We start from the raw sequence: 21923 nt of genomic DNA on the forward strand, positions 1-21923 counted from the left end.
AAGAAGAAAATTAACTTCGGATACCATGCGATCTCTAATCTTCTAATTAACCACATTAAGAAACATAATTAACCATTACATGAAAAGTATTTGTTGCAAATTCAAAATAAAATGAAAGTTAACTAGATGATATAGATATTATTACAGACACTAATCCATCATCAATTCACTAGTGAAGCCCGGACCATTTCTTTGATTCGCTTTATTTCCAAGCGACTGAAGACCCATTAGGCTCGGCTAGCCTAATTGGTTTATTTTAGCCAGTTATTAGTTACAAGGAGGAAAAAATTGTTCCCTTATTTTTCCCTGTTTATAGTTGTACGTCATTTAAATTTGTATTTGTAATTTGGTTACCGAAAAGCACCTGTTGATGCAAATTGTATACCGCAATTGAATCACGTAAATATTCGGTGTTCATCTTATTAATTTTCTGCATATTATTATTACTATTGTTGTTTTTTTGTGTTATTTGTGTTGCCGAGACAAGCCTCGTCGCCTTCTCTTCCGATACTCAATGTTACCGTCGCACAAGGAATTAGGACTAAACACAAAGTATTAGATTATGGGGTGTGGAGGAGGGTGGTTCTCAAAGGATGATCCGTCACGTTGCCATCTGCTTTAAACGGTTGTGGGGATGAGGCTAAAGGGGATGGACCTAGGGTGTGGGATGCGCCTCAGTACATGTGTGTGTGTGAGGCCCGACACAAGCGTCGGAGGGGTGACGGAGAGGACAGGAAGGGCGGTGTCCCGGCGCCGCTACTGGACGCCTTCCCCACACCATGCGGCCTTCCTTTTTGTTTTTTGTTTTTTGTTTTTTTTTTGTGTGTGTGTGTTAGACCAATCAATCAAGAAAAAGGAATTAGAAATACCAGCCGCCACTTAGTTTCCAAAGTCTAAACAAAAAATTCTATATTATATTGTTCCCGTTGTTGCTAACCAACTTTTGGGCTAATTACAGCCGTAGAAAGTCATCAACTTTTAATCTCAGCCGTTTAAAGTCTCTAAATTCCTTCTAGAAGCAGCGGTTCTCGGCAGTTCAGCACTCTCTCACCCATGATCTTGCCGTTTTCTGCAGTTTATCAAGATGTACCAATCAGAAATGCAGGTTGCAATGCGGTTTAAAACGTGTTCCTTATTTTCAGGGAGTTAGTGGGGTAGTGGACACTTAACTGCATTTTTTGGTGCCTATATAATACAAGTTCAGGTAGTGTAATCTTCTGAATTTTTTTCGCTCTTCCTGTATTCATACAGCAACACATCTGCAGCAATGGATATCTCGGATGACTTCGTGGACATTTATGAAGACGATCAGCCTGCAAAGAAAGTAAGTTGGAATGTAAATTATTAGTTAGCAAAGCATGTGGATGGTTTCTAATAGTTTGTGAATTGCACCAAATATTTAGTCTTCTAATATATGGTAGCAATTGTAATTTTTTCAGCTGGGTTTTGATGCAATGACACCGAAGAAGAATCAAATATGCAGCCCAATGAAAGATTCTCCGAAGGTAACGTTTTAAGTCACAACTAATGTATAAAAATTGTTTTGATATTTAGTCTGATTTGTTAAATTCTATCAATTTATTGTTTCAGACGGACAGTGGAAGTGTAGAGATCATTTCATATGGACAGTATTTTAGTCCATTCAAATCTGAAATGCATAGGGAGGTTATTGAACAGGTGGTGTTTTTTTTAAATAAAGTTTTCATTGCATAAGTGCATAATGATTGTTTCACACCTATATGTTTTGTTAAAATGTATTATACTAATGTTTTTAGTTCTTGTAGTTTCAGAACATAGAAAAACAAGCTAAAAGAAAGCATGCGCTCCTAACTTGGAAATGGGATGAGGTCATTGATATTACCCAAAGTGAAGATTCGAATGGTCAGAAAGATGATTCTAAGGCAAAACAACAAGATGATTTGGAGTCTGAGTTAAGTGATACAGCAGACTCTTTGGATAGTCCATTGAAAAGATCAAAGATTCCACGTATATCTAAAAATTGCAACGATCATGTTGGATGGGTTGAATTTTAAGTTTACTCAGTTTAAGTCCTGTTTGTCATAGTCATCTTTTATGTTTTGCCTTTCAAGTCAGTGTTTGTTAAGGTTTGTTTGTTCATCTTTTTTAGTTTAAATGTAGTTTCCTTTTTTCAATTTATTTTTCTATGTTTTATCTGTTAACTATATTACTTATTACATATATGTTGATGATTAATTGTTTATTTAATAATAAACATTTCTGTTATGAAAAAAAAAAGAAAATATAGGTAGTGGTTTTCACCAATTTGTATGTATGTTTATAAAGGTTAAATCTTCTTTTACTTTCAAAATACGTAAATAAAATTCCAGATATGCATAACTTCAACAGTTATATAAGTAGTTACACATAAGTCATAGAAAAACAATCTAGAAAAATTAAGTACCCAATAATATCCTGTTTCATGTTAACAAATTCCGTGTTCTCAAACAAGAGGCCTATTTAGGTATTTTAAAAAATATTTAGTCATTTATAGGTTTTTTTAAAATAATAAGTTTTGTATTATTTAGAGTGAAAATTCAAAATAGCATTCAGTTATATAAATAACAACGGGAAAAGAATAAGATATTTTGAAGAAAAAAACATATAAAAAGACGGTTATACTGAATTAATATTGAAGTCAGCCTTCTTAGTCACGTTACCATGATCATCGGGCCACTAAGCGATGATCAAGTAACTAACTTAGGGTTTTAGAAATTAATATAATCGTTCGGTTATGTTAAGTTTATTACTAAGTCAGTCCACTTACCCACTTGTCATGATCCTTGCTCACTAACCCATGATTGAATAACTACCTATGTTTTATTCAATAAATTAACTGTTTTCATTAAAAGTGGGACATGTAGCTCTATATAAGATATCACTAATATCCCTAAAATTCGTGTATTACTGTATTTCTAGATATAATATCAGAAACTATCGAGTTATGAAAAAGTTGAAGGGGTGCCTCTACTCAGCCTCTGAGTCGAACACTAAGTTGCCTGACCTTGGTCCTGACTTAATAATGTCAGAGATACTGCCAAGACTTCCTGCAAAATGTGTAGGTCGTGCAAAGAAGGTATGTAAAGAATGGTTGTCATGTATATCGTCGAAGGAGTTTGTCATGATGCACTGTAGACATATGTGTAAGGGGTCTAGACAAAAAATTCTTAGTATTGGACAGGAATCATGCTTTATTTCCAGCACTACTGTTGATTTAGTCGATGAGAAAACCATGATTACCCTACCGTTTCATGTTCGCCCTTCTGATGTGTGGATTTTATCAAGCTTGAATGGGCTTTTATGTGTTTGTTTACGCAATACGTTTGAAATGCTTATTTGGAATCCGTTGATCCGTAGCTACATCAACATATCTGATTCTAAGTCTTATGGTTTTTTCAAAATCTATTCCGATGCTGTTGGCCTATACATCGATTCCTCTAATGATTACAGAGTTTTACATATAAAACGTGGTCGTTTTACAGTTGATGTTATGGCTTATTCAAGGAGGACCAGTCATTGGAAGAGAATACCGTTTTTACAAAAAAGGCATTACCATACTAATGGTTATGTGTGGTCGGGGGGGACTTTTTGTGAGGATGGTTTATATTTTACTGTATTCCAGTTTTGGCTTGCTGGTGATATTGTCATAATTCGATTTGATGTGAATACAGAGACGTTTTCAGAAATAGGGTTTCCATATGTTGGCAATGGTGAAACATGTCAGGGGAACTTGGTTAATATGAATAACAAACTTCACGTGTTTGTTAGTCATGGGTTTATAGATATGGCTGTGGATCTATGGCGTTATGAAGGTGAGCATTGGTCGAAGGTCATGTTGTTTCCGAAGATCAGTTATATTCCAACACCAGTTTGGTGCTCAATTACACATGTTAGTTCAGAAGAAAAGTGTTTTGTGATGACAGATTGGGGTGAGGTTTATGAAATAGATTTGAACAACAAGACGTGTGACCTTTTCATACCAAGCGATTGGAATCATGCTATACGGACAGCAATGTATGTGGAAACTATTGTGCCAGCAAGTCTTCAGTAATACATGTTGTTTGGTAATCCTTTTTTTTTTTTTTTTTTGCTTCGAAATGTTTGTTGAATTTTGAAAAATTCCTTCATCGGATGTAATGTTCTTTTTTTAGTTAATGTTTGCTTTTTTCTCTACTATTTGTTTGTGTATTATTTGTTTATAAAGAATTGCTTATAAATTATGTTTAGATAAATATAAAATTATATTTTTTATTGTTATTGTATTCCAATGTCAGTACACATAAAAGTTTTTAATAAATATGTCTTCATTAGTGGAATTATCAAATAGTTTGATATTTTTGTTGATACATTTACAGAAGTTCAGCTTTGTTTATAAAAAATTCAAATGAAAATTTAGCTGGTATATAAAACTTATAGGTTTAGTAACTGATTATGCAGTTATTTTAAAAATATTTTCAGTTTAGCCCACTTTCCCACTATCCCATGATTTATTAACTGTCTGAATTAATATTAACTTCCATGAGAAAAATTCGGATATTAGCTCTATATAATGTAGTTCTATGACCTTACAGTGTCTTTCTTTCTTCGAATTTTGTTTACCATAAAAATCATCATATTGAGTAGCTTTGGAGAGCCAGTTGGAGAATTAAGGTATGTTTTCCTAATCTCTTTAATTCATCTTTTTTCTACAAATCAATTTGAATGTGTGTTTGTTTTTTTAGTTTAAACAATAGAATCAAAACCATTTAGGTGTTTGCTATATGTTCAAATACATGTAGACCGATTTCTTATTAAATGTGAACATTCTACCAGTGTCAGATCAAAGCTAAGTACACTTAAGTGTTATATCTAAAACGCAGTCTATAACTTATATGAAAAACATAAATTGTGCAAATTATACCTTTAAATTTAAACAATGTTTTATTAAAGCAAACACATAGGCATAATAAGAAGTATGAATCAGTGGTTAGAAAGACTTACAGTGCCATAATTTTTTATTAAGAGCATGGGTTGCAAGATTCACAATATGTCCGTAAGCTGATTCAAACTCTCAAGGATAAGCCTAGCTTCTGTCTTTCATATGATCCCTCCTGTTAGCCCATTAAAACAGACAAAACCTTACTACTGATTCAATGATGTAGTCATAAGCATAACAAATAAAACTTACAAAGTGTCTGCCAAGTTTTGGATCCAACCCAGCCCCCATTTGTTTATGTTCTAGAGCTTATCTATGCCATGTCTTTAACTCGGTGGTAACATATTGAGGACAACGAAAAATCCTAAGCCCATCAATCTACCGAAACACAGATCTGGCATGTTTGCATAACTGAAGGCCTAAATTCCGAATATCTCTAATCGAATATGAATAAGCATAATAATATCAATCCACAACCGTTAACCCTAAAATTGCCTTAATACAGTTCTGACATGTTTGAATAACTCAAACCCTAAAATCCGGAGGTTATTTATCAAATATGAAGATCCACATTCATTAACCCTAATCGATAATCAAAGAAGGTATTAATCGAATATGAAGAACCCTAGTCGAACAAAATAGTATGATGTATAATATGCTAGGGTTTATAGAGGTAAATACCTTGAAATTTTGAATCGATTGAACTGCTGATACGTATGACGAAGAAGAATGGAGTGTACACAAGTATAACCATGGTGAATGGCCGTGCAATCTGTTGATGTCTCGATGAATACGGGATGCAGAGAGGAGCGACTTGGACCAGAAAGAGGGATGAATTCATCGCATATGTGGTTAGGGTTGAGTTAACTGCCGTTATGTAGTATCCGTTTCTTAATTTGGATTGTCCATATTCAGTATCCAAACCGGCCCGTCTCATGTTTACCTGATCCAGTTTGTTAACCTGGCCCAAAATGCTAATGTGATATATCTGGCCCATTTTGATACAAATTCATACTTTAGTTTGTAATAATTGTTTTATTGTTATTAGTTAACATATTTTTGTTGATTTAATTTTTATTTTTAATATTTTTATTATCCTATATTGTGATAATACATGTTTTTTTGTTAGTTATATTATTATATAAATATTCAAGACCTATTATTAGTATGTAGTTTATGCTTGAAACTTACGATGATTTAATTTATTTATTTTTTTGTAAATTGTGTTTTTAGATAAAAGCAGTATGTCGTGCCTTCCATTTTTAGTAGTAATGTTGGATATAATTGCAAGACTTCCACCAAAAAATGTTGCTCAATGTAAGCTTGTCTGCAAGGAGTGGTTAGATTTCATTTTAGAACGTAAGTTTGTAAGGGCTCATTGTCATTACATGCGTGCATCGGCTGATCAAAAATTGTTGATGGTTGGTTGGAAGACTATCGAAGTACATTCCTTAAATTATAAGTCCCCGGGATTTATTGTACCAAGAGGTGTTGCCCGCCCATTCTATGCTCATCCTTCTAGAATGTTTTTTTTGGCAAGTTTGGATGGTATGTTGTGTGTTTGTCTCCAAAACACTTGTGAGTTGGTTGTTTGGAATCCATTGACGACTAAGTTCAAGAAGTTGGCAAATTCTAATTCGCAAGGTTTCTACAAAGTTGATAGTGATGCTCTAGGATTTTTTGTTGACTCTTCTGATGATTACAACATTTTACATATTAAACGTAGACGAGGTACAATGACCGTTTATATTTATTCGATGGAGTTGAATTCATGGAGTACTGTACGCTTCCTAAAACACCGCCCGTACCACCATTATACGTACCTTTGGTCGCCAGCAACTTTGTGTGGTGGTGGTTTGTATTTTGTCGTTACCCAACGTCGTGGTCGTTCAGATGGATTGTCGGTTATTCGTTTTGATGTGAATTCAAAGTCGTTTTCTGAATTGTGTTTCCCCAATGTATATGACGATGAAGTTAGTGGAAGTTTAGTTAACATAAACGAGGAGCTTCATATGTATGTTTGTATCGGAAACTATGACTATAGACGAGAAATTGTATTGTGGAGGCTTAAAAATAAAAGTTGGATGAAGGTTTTTGCATATCCTTATAAGTTGTGGATGCCATTATCAACTATGTGTTCTTTCACATATTACAATTTGCCAGGGACATGTCTTGTGATAACGAATTTTGGACAAGTGATTGAAATTGATTTGCAACGGGATCATCTAGGTTATTTCTGCCGTATGTTTTTCTATAGGCAAATGCATGGTGCGGTTTACACAGAGACCATAGCTTCCCCGAATTATTAGTTTGAGAAAGTTTTATCTTGTAATTTTCGTAACTTTGAGTTTAAGTGGTACCTTGTAGTTGTCATAATGTTACTTTTGTTTTTTCTTCTTTTTTGGTAATTTGATGTTGCAATTTTTAAAGTTTTGGTTGTCCTTGAGATATTATATATGTTTCTAGCATTTTATGTTTTGTGTGGCATTATAATTGACTCTTGTCATGCTTTTCTAAAGATATATGTATCTGAAGGTGTTGATATGAGTGCACCTATATCAAATGATTCCGATTCAATTTCTTCGGTCCCTTCGCATGAAACGTCAGCATCTACACGTGTTGAATGTCGTAGGGGCCGTGGACGTATGGGCCGTCCTCGATTGCGGGAGCGACTTCCTGTTGTGACGCCTGATGTTGCATCCTCTCAACGGTGTTCTTACGGTGTGGTTATCTATGTTCTTGTATTTCTTATGATTTTTTTCATATACTAATACCCCTTATTGTCCGTTTGTTATGGGGTTTGCATGTTTATATTTACCATGTAAACCCTTTAAACCTGTTAGTGCTACTGTTGCTGTGTATGCAGTTGGTAGTTCTAGCAGAAGTGTGGTACGCTATATGCGTATGTCAAATGAAAATGTGCAACCTTCTCCGATCCCTTCAATTTCGGATTCATTTGCGGTTATACGTACCACTCAGGAAAATATATCTTCTAATGCAACGACTGAAGTAGGGCGTAGACGGACGGGCCAAATGGGTCGTCCTCGATTACGTGATCGCCCTTCTGATTTAACATGTGAGGCTACAAGTACTCAAAGACGTTGCAATGGTACGCTTGATTGAGTTCTCGTGTTTGTTATGTGTTTTCACCCAATAGCACCCATGATTTTATATTATGTGGGTTAAGCCTTTTAAATTGAATAGGTTTATTGTTATCTTTGCTTTTTTTAGTTGATCGTATCAACAGAGGTGTTGTGCATTATACCAGTAGAACAAATGGAGCTGCGCAATCTTCATTAGGTTCAACGGTTTCACAAACATCTGGATGTCTACATTCGAATCAAGTTGAAGTACCTTCCCGTGCAAATGTCTTTCAAGACGAAAACAGATATCGTAAACATCATATTTTTTTCTTGTGATACTTTGTATATATGAACACCTTATATGACATTGATAGTGTTTGCTTACACTTCACTTACCTTTTTTAGGGCGATGTCCGTCGTATTGGGATATTGGTGATGCAAACCATAGTTGTGTTCATTGTGGAGCTATGCTTTGGTATGAGGAACGAACTATTAAAAGTTTAACTCCTCGTGTTCCAAGTTTCTCATTATGTTGTAGTGAAGGAAAGGTTTGCTTGCCATTTCTTCGACATCCTCCTCAAACATTGGGTCGTCTTCTTGATTACAATGGGGAAACACGATCTCGCGTGTTTAGAGAAAACATAAAGCTTTTAAATGCGATGTTTGCATTTACCTCAACCGGTGGGAGAATATCTACGGATTTAAATGATGGTCGTGGGCCTTATACATTCCGTTTGAATGGCCACAACCATCATAATATTGGATCATTGTTGCCTATGCATCCTGATGGACGCCCTAGATTTGCTCAATTGTACGTTTATGACACGGAAAATGAGATTGATAATCGCTTTTATGCTTTGCGAAATTGTGTGTCACCAACGTCTGATCAAGTCATCCTGCGCACATTAGTGAATGACTTGCTGTTGATGCTTGATGCGAACAATGCATTAGTGCAGGCTTTTAGGATGGCACGTGAAAGGTTTAATGACAACTCAATGCAACGTCTTACGCTTCGCTTGCTTGGTACGCGAAATAGAAGAGAAGGACAATATTCTTTGCCTACTATTCCTGAAGTGGCTGCACTGATTCCAGGTGATGGAAATCCTACGGACTCACGTGATATTATTATTGAAGAACGTGGTAGTTGTAGTGCAAAGCGTATATCTGAATTGCACCCAAGTTTTATGGCGTTGCAGTATCCTTTGTTGTTTCCGTATGGAGAAGATGGATTCCATCTTAATATTCCTCTATGTAATATATCTGCATCAAGTAGGCGGCAATCGGTTTCATTAAGAGAATATTATTCTTACCGTTTACAACTTAGGAGGAATGAAGGTAAGACATTACACAAATATGGCCGTTTATTTCAGACGTATGTTGTGGACTGTTATTCAGCTATCCTTGAACATGAGATGAATTGGTATAAACAAAACCAAAACACTATTCGTTCGGATTTGTATAATGGTTTATGTGATCGTATCGCTGATGGTGAAACAAGTTGTGAAGCAGTTGGTCGACGTGTTATCCTGCCAGCAACATTTGCCGGTGGGCCAAGATATATGATTCAACAGTATCAGGATGCAATGGCTATTTGTCGTTGGGTCGGGGCTCCGGACCTTTTTATTACTATGACATGCAATTCAAAATGGCCGGAAATTACCCGACATATTCAAGCAACAACCCCTGGTATGAGTGCATCCGACCGCCCTGACATTGTTGCCCGTGTTTTCAAAATTAAACTTGATGAAGTTATCAAAGACATAAGGAAAAGGAATATTTTTGGACACACGAAAGCAGGTTTGTTACTAGCATTTCCATTGTCTAAATATTATATGATTTTTTTTATTCGATAGCTAGGTGTAATATTTGTTTTGGTCATTTTTTTAGTTATCTATACAATCGAGTTTCAGAAACGAGGACTTCCACACTCTCATATTCTGCTTTTTTTACAACCTGAAGATAAGATAAATACGGTTGACAATATCGATAAATATATATCTGCTGAGCTTCCTTCGGAGGTGGAAGACCCTATAGCTTTCGGTATTGTTCGTTCACAAATGATGCATGGTCCATGTGGTTTGCTCAACCCTTCAAGTCCTTGTATGCATAATGGTGTATGTAGTAAAGGGTACCCAAAGAATTATTGTGAGGAGACATTCATCCGAAATGATGGTTGGCCGTGTTATAAGAGGCCCAATAATTCAAGAGTTGTTAAAGTTGGTTCTCAAGATATTAAGCTTGATAATCGGTATGTTGTTCCGTATAACCGTGAATTGTTGGTGAAATATGGTTGTCACATTAATGTGGAGTGGTGCAACCAAGGGATGTTAGTCAAGTATCTTTTTACTTATATAAACAAAGGTCCAGATCGTGCAACTGTGGTTTTGGAAGGTGCTCAAAATAGGACAACGTTTGCGTCCTTATTACATAATGAAAATGAAATTGAGGAATATTTAAATTGTCGGTATATATCTTCTATTGAGGCATGTTGGAAGATTTTTGAATTTGAAATGAAGTACCGTGATGTTGCTGTTGAGCGATTACCTTTTCATGAGGAAGGGTGTAATAGAGTGTATTTTCATGATAATGATGAGGTTGAGGAAGTTGCCCAACGTGCTACGGCTAGCGTGTCAAAATTTACTGAATGGTTTCGGGCAAATGAAAGGTTTCCGCATGGTCGTTCTTTGACATATGTAGAATTTCCAACAAAGTTCACTTGGCATGAAAAGGAGAAGGAGTGGTTGCCACGACATAGGGTGACTTCTATTGGCCGCATTTATTATGTGAGCCCATCGATGGGTGAAAAGTATTACCTCCGTATGTTATTAAATGTTCAACGTGGGCCATTAAGCTTTAAAGACATTCGTACGCTTGATGGTGTTGAGCATCCAACTTATATGTCTGCTTGCAATGCGTTGGGTTTGTTAGGAGATGATGTTGAGTGGGTAGATTCAATACGTGAAGCTTCTCAATGGCAGTTGGGGAATCAACTTCGTGATTTATTTGTCTGCATTCTATTGTTTTGTACGGTTAGTAATCAACGGAGGTTATTTTTTGATAGTCTACCTTACTTATCAGATGATATTGCTTACAATCGACGCACAATGCTGCAGAATGATGATGTGGTATTCACAGATGAAGAGATTCTCAATTATACATTGATTGAGATTGAAAGAGTTTTAATTGGTCATGGTAAAAGTTTATTAGATTTTCCTAATTTGCCTCAAATTGATCGTCAATTGGTTGATACTATGGAAAATCGGTTGATTATGGCTGAGCGCACCTTCAATATTGAAGAAGAAATGACGCTTTTTCATGATTTATTTCGTGGATTGAATGCTGAACAAAGGGAGGTGTTTGATTATGTATGTGATTGTGTTGATAGACGGACGAGTGGTGCTGTTTTTGTTTTTGGTAGTGGAGGGACGGGAAAAACGTATTTATGGAAGACTCTCATTTCCTGTTTTCGTTCACGTGGCCAAATCGTCTTGTCTGTTGCTTCTTCTGGGATTGCCTCTCTTCTACTACCTGGTGGTCGTACAGCGCATTCGCGTTTTAAGATTCCCTTTGAACTTGATAAGGATTCTTGCTGCTCGATTGATGTTGGGACGGATCTTGTTGGGCTGATTAATGATGTTGCGCTTATAATATGGGATGAGGCACCGCTGCAACATCGTTATGCATTTGAAGCGGTTGACCGTACTTTTAGAGATATTTTTCGAAATAATATACCTGGTGCAGACCGTCGAGTATTTGGAGGGAAATGTGTCGCTCTTGGAGGAGACTTTCGACAAATTCTTCCTGTTATTCCGCTTGCTCCGCGTAGTGAGATTGTTGCTTCGGTTGTGAATAAGTCATCGACTATATGGGGTGCGTGTAAGGTGTTTTCTTTAACGATTAATATGCGGTTGAATAGTTCAAGTGTTGATGACGATGTTGTAATACAACATCGAGATTTCAATAAGTGGATTTTAGATATGGGGTCTGGTCGTCTTCCTGCAATTTCGCTAGACGGGGAAGATGAGAGAACTTGGATTAATATACCTCGCGATCTATTGATTCCTGTTTCAGATAATCCTATTGAATCAGTTGTTTCAGATACATTTCCTAATATAGAAGAACGATTCACTGATGTTTCTTACCTACAGGAGCGCTGTATTTTATCACCGACTAACAATGAGGTTGATACGATTAATCTACATGTTCTTGATAAGTTGCCAGGTGACAATCATGAATTATTTAGTCTCGATTCCATTTGTGCAAGTACAAATAATATTGAAGAAATGCAGGCTATGTATCCTACGGAGTTTCTTAATACTTTACAGTTTTCTGGCTTACCGAATCACATATTAAAGTTAAAGGTTGGGGCACCAATCATATTGCTACGTAACTTGAATCTCAAGAAAGGATTGTGTAATGGGACCCGTTTAGTGGTTACTCAAATAAGTCGTCGTGTTATTGAGGGCGTTATTATTACGGGTACGCATGTTGGAGAAAGAACTTTTATTTCTAGAATCGATATGACTCCAACTTCTACATGTTGGCCTTTCCACTTTAAGAGAAGACAGTTTCCCGTGAAACTATGTTTTGCTATGACAATTAATAAAAGTCAGGGCCAAACATTTAAACATGTTTGTGGTTACTTGGTAAAGCCTGTTTTTTCACATGGTCAACTTTATGTGATTGCCTCCCGTGTTACATCTCGAGCTAGTCTACGATTTTATGTTGATAATGATGGCAAGTGTTCTAACCAATTAACAAGAAATGTTGTTTATAAGGAAGTTTTTTATAACTTACCTTTGATGTCAAGTGATGCATTGGTCTGAGTGTTTTGTATGTTGTTATTGAGAAGTGGAATTGCTACCGTGTACGCTTCTATAAAGGTAGCATATTATGTCTCTCTTATTTGAACACTTGTATTTAATGTTTATTTACTTTATATATTGGTTTGGTTGACTAAATATGCCATTTGTAATTACGTTGTTTTGCATGTGGTTTCTATATGTTTGGTTGTTATATATAGATATATATTTGCTTTATGTATATTTTGTTATTAATATAAGCTTTCCATAACATTTTTTTGTTTCCATGTTTTAGGTTCTCATAATATAGAATGGGACATCGGTACATTTCAGACTTGATGCCTGGTATTACTGACCAATGGCAAGTCACTGTAATGGTCACACGTTCTTGGACAACATACATTCCTAGCTCAAATCGTATATTGTCATTTGATGTCATCCTTTCAGATGAACGCGTAAGGCATTTTTTTAATTAATTAAAAAAAACTATAATATATATGTTTTGTAATGTTGCATGTTTTCCTTTCAGGATTGTTCAATTCATGCAAAAATTCCTTTTCATTTGATGCATCTTTTTACTAATCGTTTGGAGGATGGTTGCGTGTATAGGCTATATGGTTTTGAGGTTCTTGTATACGACTCATGGTATCGTCCGTTGAAACGTGATTGCTATGTTAAGTTTATGCGATCTACGTCAATTAGTCCATCAAGAGTTCAACCAAGCTTATTTAGACGTCATGTTTTTGAGCCGATGCCTTTTAACATGCTTGGATCACGCTTGAAGAATGACATATATCTAACAGGTTTAGTTGTTGTTTTTCTCTTTGCGTCTTCATGTCTATATATAATTATATTTTTTATGTAGATGTTGTGGGTGTTCTTCGTGTGTGGGGTTATCTTGATACTGATTTGCGGTCTTCACAATCAAATAATCGGGAAGTACGACGAATTGTTTTATCCGATGAAGTGTAAGTTTTTTAGACTGTTTTTGTGGCGCATTCTATATTTTTTATTTTTTTTGTTTTTGCTTATTTTGGAATGGTTGTGTTTTTATTAAATATAGTGGTAATAATCTCAATGCTTCTTTATGGGGCAAACTTGCACTTAAGTATACTGATGAGGACATGAGGCGCCATGCCACTAATGCAGTTGTTGTTGTATTAACATCTTGCAAGGTTCGATTGTTTGAAGGTATGTGTAATGTAATAGATGAAATATTTGTATGCATATTTTTAATATATATACTTGATCCATTGGTGTTTTTTTTTTTGTTAGGTGCTCCTTGTGTGATGTCAACAGTTGCATCTCAATTATATATTAACTTGTCATCATCAGCTTGTGATGTCTTCAAGACAATGTATATTATTCCTTGTATTAAAGGTTATTTATGTTTCAAAGCATTGTATGTTTTAATGCAACTTATTTTATGTCCTTTGAAGGTTACCGGTGCCTGTTTTATTTAAAGCTAACACACCCCAAAATGAAGACTCGCAAGTTGTTAGTATTGCTGATGTTTATCGATTTATTCAGGCAGGAGTTTATAAGGTATTGGCTTTTAACCTATCTTATATCTTTTGTTTTTGGTGTAGATCGATTATTTTAATAACGTTTAACTTGCTTTTACAATGTTTTTAATTGATACCATATATTTTTTGCTTTGCAGGGGACATTTTATAACCTCTTTGGTACTATAGTTGATATTGATTTGTTTAATGATTGGAAGTATGTTAAATGTTCTAAATGTCGAAAGAAGGTGCGGTTCATGGATGCTACCTATTATTGTGTATCATGTCAACAAAATGTTCTCAATCCTCAGATAGCGTAAGTCTTTATATATTGTTGTGTTTTTATATTGTTTTCTTAATTATAAGATTTTGACAGTTTCAAGTTGGTTGTCCGCGTGGTTGATAATGATGTTGAGATGACGTGCGTTCTTTTTGATGATGTTGTGATTGCACTTATTGGGATTACTGCGGAGGAGTTGCTTTCTAAAAGTTTGTCTGAGGTATAAACCAAATATTTCGTTAACATCTTTTTTTATATGAATAAATGATTTGCTTTATTTGCTAATGTTTATATATGTCAATAATAATGTTATTCTGTTTCTGCAGGGTGTTAATGATCCTTTATGGGCTCACACATATTTGGTTGATTCTTTATGTGCTAGGAGTGTTACATTTCGGATTAAGATTGATGAATATAACTTGGCACCTCACTATTCTTATCGCTTTACTGTGTCAAAGTTCATTAAGGATTATATCGAATCGCCCGCGAATAACATTAGTTTATCTACGGTTAGTACTTGCACGGATGATATAGATCATGTTTTTGAAGGCAATGAAGATGAATGCACAGAGTTTTTTTCAAGAGTCTCAACTGAAGAAATGGATATGGCTGATGAATTGTTATGGGGTCCAATCATTTCATCAGTCTCGTCTAATGAGACACCAATGGTATGTTATTGTTTTTTTAATTTTCACCTATTGCATTGATTGTACTTTGCTTTATTGTATTGAATATTTTTTCTTAGCAGGTACAGTCGTTTGATTGTGAAGCGGATAATGGTTCTTTCATTAATACAAGAAAGTCGAATACTAGGGATGTTACAACTGCTTCCACATCTGTTGTTGAGTGTTCTAATGAGTGTGATCAACAAGTGAGGCCTAAACGAGCAAGACGAAAGCCAAAGAAATATACTGATTAGATAATATGTGCTTTTTTGAATCATTATGCATGTTTTTTTTGTTACTTTTTGTTATAAGACTTTTGTTGCTTTCTATGTTACTTATGTGAACCAGTTGCAAACTAATAAACTTGATGTAGTGTTGTTTTGCACTTATTTTCATAGTGTTTGAACTCAACATAAAATATTGATTTTATAAGCATATATGTATTTTTGATTTGTTGTTGATATTGTTAATTTTAAGTTGTACGTTTGGTTAAGAAATTGAGTTATTGGATAGAGAAGATGTTTGAAATTGATAAGTTATTTGCGTATGTCATTTTTTGTTTGTAAATTTATCACTCATAATGATTTAACTATAGAAAATAAGGTAACCTAAACTCCAGCTAAATATACATGTCCGATGTTGCATAGATGGGTCATAAGCCTGCCTTTTTGATAAACAATAAATACATTTTGCTGCCAATATTGATTAATTTTAACATTATTTGGCAGGTCAGGCCCAAATCATATATCAATTTATGCAACCTTTTATTAAAAGCTGCTGGCCAAAGCCGAAGCCTCAAAATGATTGGGCTTGGGCTGGCCCTGTTTGTATCATAGCCCAAGACAATTGACATAGATATTTAAGTTATATAATTTAGACATCCCGAACCAAAATTACGATAACATCGTAATGGGATGTGACTGTTAAAGTTCTACATGCAGTTAGAAAAGAAAAGTTGTCCATCAAACATAACAAAAACATAAACCAGTGAATCTGAAACAGTTCTTCGAATTGATATCTAACAAACTTCGAAGTAGACCGTATCACCTGCGACACTTTTTTCTCCCACCAGCTCAAACCTCATCACTTTGTCCTTAGTCATCCCCGCTTCGTCCAGGATATGCTGCCAGTCCGCATACATTATGACATGGTTTTCATCATCCACTCTTCTTGGATCTGTCCTTACACGTAGCGGTACCAGAAACTTAACATGGCCAAATGACAGCATAGCATTACAGTAGTTATTGATTTGGTGATCCCGAACAAAGTTCTTCGGTATCGTCTGTAAAAATAAATTGTTGGTTTTGTTATTCAATCTCAAACATTATAATGAAAATAAAGTATATTAATAGTTAGTTTTAATTACCAGCATGTGTGTTTCTATGGCATGGTGTTCAAATTGTTTCTGGTAGTTGGGGCGGCTGTTGTGGTGGCGGTGCTTGGTGCGGTTGCATAGATGTGTAGTGGCTGCGTGAAGTCCGATGCCATCTTTGTTAAATATCAGGACATTGAAGTTAAAGTGCTCTTGTGGAGTGCTTCCCATCCATTGGAAGAGAAGTTGGTAGTCCTCTTCAATGTCATTTTCAACACAAAAGGTGGTCCAACCTGACCCCATGAAACCGACAGCTAATCCTTTTTCATTTCCGGGAGGGAAAGCATAACACACATCGACCTTGCAACTTTGCTTAGGGCCGTGTACTTTAGCAAACAAGTTGTCGATTTTTAGGCGCCTCTCGGATAGCAGCCACAGCAAACCATGCGGTAAATCCTATAGTTCTCACATTTCAGAAATGTAAGATTAGATTTTATTCAAAACAGAAAATATAAATTATTAGTTTCTCTTTCAGAAAATAGAGGCAATAGTATATAAAACAAGGTGGCAAAGTTCTACCTGATGATGGTAGGTTTCTGCTTTAGCTTGTACCAAACAGCCATGAATGTAATCTCTTCCTGAGGAATGCTTTCTGATTTCCAAACCGTCAGTGTTTAAAAGAAGTATCTCAAATTTAAGTTCTTTCAATCTTTTGAAACATAGTTTGTCTATATTCTTATGTTTTATAGACTGAAAAAACCTCATCCATTCGGGCCCATGTAGTGTTTTTCTTCTTCGACCCAAGCTTTCGACTTCAACCTTGTATTTCATTCCCGTATAATCAACAAGTTTGATTATTTCACAGTTTTTGGGAAGCTGGTTGCTCAATATTTTTGGGAGTTCCTACATATGCAATATTTTTTATTTAAAACCCAGATGTTAGGATAAAAGTCAAATATTTAAAAGAGATGAAATCAGATTTGGGTCAGGATGTATCTTACCAGTCGGTATTGCAGGTCGTTGCAATCAGCTACTTTGATTAGTATTGTAAACTCCATCTGAATGTTTTCAAAAAATAAAAATCTCATACTTATAATAGTCGAAATCAGATTTGGGTCAGGTTGGTAAGGATGAGTTTGGGTAAAAATGATATTAGAAATTTTTTTAAAAATGAGCAACACACATCAGCCCGATTGTACAAAGTTCTTGAACAAAATTCAAATCATGAACTAATGACAACTAATGTTCGAATCATATACATTCAAGCCCTCAAAACTGTTTGAAAAGTTTCTGTTTTTTCAGTTGTTTTAATCATGAGTTCAAATTTATATCTGATCTAAAAATAGTAAAACAATAACATTTCTGGTTGCACGGTTAGAATGAGTCAGGTGGGTTTTGGGTCAAAGTGATCTGTTATTTCATTTTCTTATTTTTATTTTATCCATCTAGACTTATGTGTTTGGGCCAAGATTGCCAGGACCAGTCCTAAATATATTTTTGGAAAAACCGAAATCTTTAAAACTTATAAAAACAATCGAAATTCATTTGAACATATATAGGTGATAACTGGCAGCCCCAGCCCTAAATATATTTTTGGAAAAACCGTAAACTTTAAAACTTATAAAAACAATCGAAATGCAGTTGAACATATATGTGATAACTGCCAGCCGGTTTTGGTAACTGTCAAGCGGTTATGGGAAGTATGTATTTCTGATTTAAAACAAAAACAATAGAAACCAAAACAGTTTTGAGGTAATACTTGAAATTAAATGAAATCAAGATATCAAAGTAAACATAGTAAAACCTAACTGTAAATTATAGAAGAAAACAAAAAAAAAATACCTGATTAGGCTTGAAAGTTCTGATCGGCAAGATGAGTGTAGAAGAAGGTGAATAGTATCACCGTAAATGAGAGAGAGCTATGAGTAGAAATGAGTAGATATGTATTATTCTTGATATTTATTAGGGTTTTTGATTTCTTTATTGGGGTATGTGAACTGATTTGATGTTTAATATAATATTAATATAATAGATGTTGTTATTTAATAGTAAATTTATATGGTTTGATTAAAATTATTAATAAAGTAATAGATATAGTTTTGTTAAACAAATAATTTTTAATAGATTTATAGGTAAACCTATTAATAAAGTTATAGATAAAATTTTGTTAAACAAATAGTTTTTAATATTTTTATAGGTAACATATGTTAACAATATTTATTGTATTATATTTTAAATAATAAAGGTAGAATGAGTAACTAAATAACTAAACTTTCTAAATATGTTTATAATTTTGATTCTATTCTATTTTAAATAATAAAGGTATACTAACTAATAGAAAAAAAACTAATCTTTCTAAATATTAACATATAATAGGTGTGATTATTATAATTAATCCGTAAAGGTACAATAAGTAACAAAAACTTACCAATGATTGGATTAAATAAAAGCCAAATTAACTGTCCGCTTCGGAATCAAATATTCCTTGGTTTTTAAATGAATCCTTTAACGTATTGTTAAGAAAAAATTGTCCTTTATACTGAATAAATCTTATCTCATGGGAGTTAAAACTGTTGCATCATCTTGATCGGTCATTGAAATATTGGGAGCATCCTTTGCTTCCTTCTTATCTGTAATGACAATAAGATTGAAGTTAAACTAACTTGTCTAAGTTACAAGTATTGGGTGATGAAATATGTAAAAGAGTTTTTGTGATTACCTTACAGATATGAATGCATTCTTGATTTGATTCAGCTTATAATTCCAGTTAGTTCCCATCTCCATTCAAATATTAGTGTGATGAATTCATGATACAACAGTTAGCAAGAAAAAAAAATTAAAATATTATGTCCTAAATCTAATGATCAAAACTGTGAAAAAGAATAAAAACTGTATATGCGGCAAGGTGTTAAAGTTTGTATATTGAACCCATTTTTTGTTTCCCTCCAAGTAATTTGAAAGCCAAAAAACTTCCTAAACCGTCGTATGTTTAGTTAAATGAATTAGTGGCCATTGATGTAGTGGCCACGTGTCAAGTTTTTGTGGTGTGTACATGTGTTTTGACAGTATAAGAAGATTCTTCCTCCTAAAATCTTATATGTCTAAATCAACAAGGAACAGAATGGTCAAAATCATTCTGAAAAAAATACATAATTCCAAGGTATTTTATGTAGTGAACTCATGTTTTAGTGTGTTGTGTGATGGTAACAATTGGTTTTTAACTGTTGGCTTGTGTTAACTGGAAGATGGAACCGATGTACAAGGCTGAGTTATATGAACCCAATCTAATTTCGGCGATGCAGTTTATGACTGAGAAAAAAATCCAGGTATGAATCTAGCTTTTTTGTATGTATATTATCTCTTCTTAGTTTAACATGCTGCATTGTATTTGAGTATGCATCCAAACATGTATATTGATAAATTACTTGTCTTTAATGCATGTAAGGTCAAAGCAACTTACAGGGCTGAAGAAGATGATAAAAAGGTTTATGTATCAGACAATGTGATGGAGCAGTTAATCATCAAAGATCTAAAGGATCCAAATCTAGACGTAGAGCTAGAGCAGGAATTTAGTGATGAGGTATTTTGTTGGTGTGTTCATTCATGTGGTCATATGATATATTAAACGTCTTTATTATAGATGCACCGTTGGGTAAAAGGAAGAACAAACAAAAGGTTGTTATCCCTTGGAGAAGAGAACAAGACACAAGTAATAGATGTGGATAGTTCTGAAGAAGATAATGGTGAAGAGCATGAGCTTAGTGACACAGCCGATTCCATTGCCTCTTTTAAGAGAAAAAATAAGATTCGTAGGGTATCAATTCAAAGCCGAAACCGAGTACTTCGTGTATATCCTAGCTTGTCTTAAGAATGTTTGTGCTAATTATGTTAGTGTGATCCCTGAGTTGTTTATGTTTTAAAGTTTTTTATCCTAAGGGTCTTATCTATTTTTTTTTTTGTAATTTGATGTGAACTATAACTCTTAAAAAGTTGTTTGGGTATTATATGTTTTATTAACAAAACATGTTCTCTTTTTTAAATACATTTATATTATTACAGAAGAAATATATTTTTACACTTTAAAAGGAATTGCAACATAATAACCTTTCAATTATTTACAAGTAACAAATGTATGACTACTAAAAGTCAAGTTCAAACGTTTTTTCAAATAATCATGTAAAAGGTATGAATTTAAAAGAAAAGAAATATATATAAATCAAACTAACATTTGATAAATTGAATACATGTGAATATTATTTTAGTTGTGCCAATATAATTACTAACATGTATACTGGTTGGTACATTTAATATTTAGATTTATATAAAAAGTTGGTAGTCTAATTTAGTTAAAAACCCAAAACTTATAATATTAACATCTATCCTTAAGTTTTATAACTTACAGTTATTTTAAAATTGTTAGTTATAAAACTTCAATCTCCACTCACCCACTCTTTCACAAATTTCTCACAAATAACTTCCCATAATCCCACATTCCTATTTTTTAGATACTAACTTCCATTTAGAATAGTATAAATAATTTAGTTAGTATTCTTTTTGTTATTCAGAATGGATAAAAAAATTAAAATTGTGCTTCAAAACGGGGCAAAACCCAACAGTGTTTTAAGTTGTCCCCTTTGCAAGAAGGTGTGTCATAGTGTGCAACAGTACTATGCGCATATTGCTTCCAAAGGGCATATTAAAAAGGTAAAATCTTTCGGGTTTTGTTGTTTTTGCTAAATAAGTATATTTTGGTACGTTTTTTAATATCATTTTACATTTGTCAGAATGCTGGAGTTGTTACTACTCATGGATTCAAATGTGAGGTTTGTGATGTAACTTGCACGAGTGCTGAAAATCTGAATACTCATGTTAAAGGTAAGAAACATTTGAGAATTGTGCGTGCTGCGGAGGACATGGCAAAAAAAGATGAGGGGGTGGAGTTGGAGAAAGAGGAGGCAGTCGAAAAAACTGATGGAGTTTTAGGGGAAGAAGAAAATGATGATAGTGAAGGAGGTGTTGTCAATGGTAAAACATGTTTAGTATGTGCAGCTTATTGTCGGCCTAAGGTTGTTTCATGTTGCAAGTCATGTTACAATAACTTCTTGACTTCATTTAGAGTTTAGGTTTACTTTAAGTAATTTGTGTTTCAAGTATGTTTATCATTTATTTTAAGTTATTTATGCTTTTGAATTATTTTTGTTTCGTTGTTATCTTTGAAGTTAATGTTGTTTTTTAACAATTGGTTATATGCTATAAGTTAAAATTATTCTGACAAATAATACCACCAAAAGAATCAAAACAAACACTCAACAAGCTATCACGAGACAGAGGGTCAGATCAGTG

The 21923-nt window shown here is 34.2% G+C and overlaps 2 protein-coding genes across 4 annotated transcripts; both read left to right on the plus strand.

The window, feature by feature from the left end:
• The first annotated feature begins 1141 nt into the window (after positions 1–1141).
• LOC118479408 lies at positions 1142–2111 on the plus strand. Of its 3 annotated transcripts, none has more exons than XM_035984976.1 (4): positions 1142–1336; positions 1440–1505; positions 1591–1677; positions 1785–2111. In XM_035984976.1, exons 1-4 carry the CDS (start codon positions 1268–1270, stop codon positions 2031–2033), a joined length of 471 nt encoding a protein of 156 aa, XP_035840869.1. In that variant the 5' UTR covers positions 1142–1267; the 3' UTR covers positions 2034–2111. The 3 variants fall into 3 exon arrangements, with proteins under 3 accessions (XP_035840869.1, XP_035840870.1, XP_035840871.1); XM_035984977.1 differs by having other exon boundaries at positions 1791–2111; XM_035984978.1 differs by having other exon boundaries at positions 1142–1324.
• A 929-nt stretch (positions 2112–3040) lies between these two features.
• On the plus strand, positions 3041–4069 carry LOC110876814 (F-box protein At3g08750). Its single transcript, XM_022124974.2, has one exon. It carries the CDS (start codon positions 3041–3043, stop codon positions 4067–4069), a length of 1029 nt encoding a protein of 342 aa, XP_021980666.2.
• Positions 4070–21923: the final 17854 nt, after the last annotated feature.

The sequence above is a fragment of the Helianthus annuus genome, chromosome 16, assembly GCF_002127325.2.
Source record: "Helianthus annuus cultivar XRQ/B chromosome 16, HanXRQr2.0-SUNRISE, whole genome shotgun sequence".
In the NCBI taxonomy this organism is placed as follows: domain Eukaryota; kingdom Viridiplantae; phylum Streptophyta; class Magnoliopsida; order Asterales; family Asteraceae; genus Helianthus; species Helianthus annuus.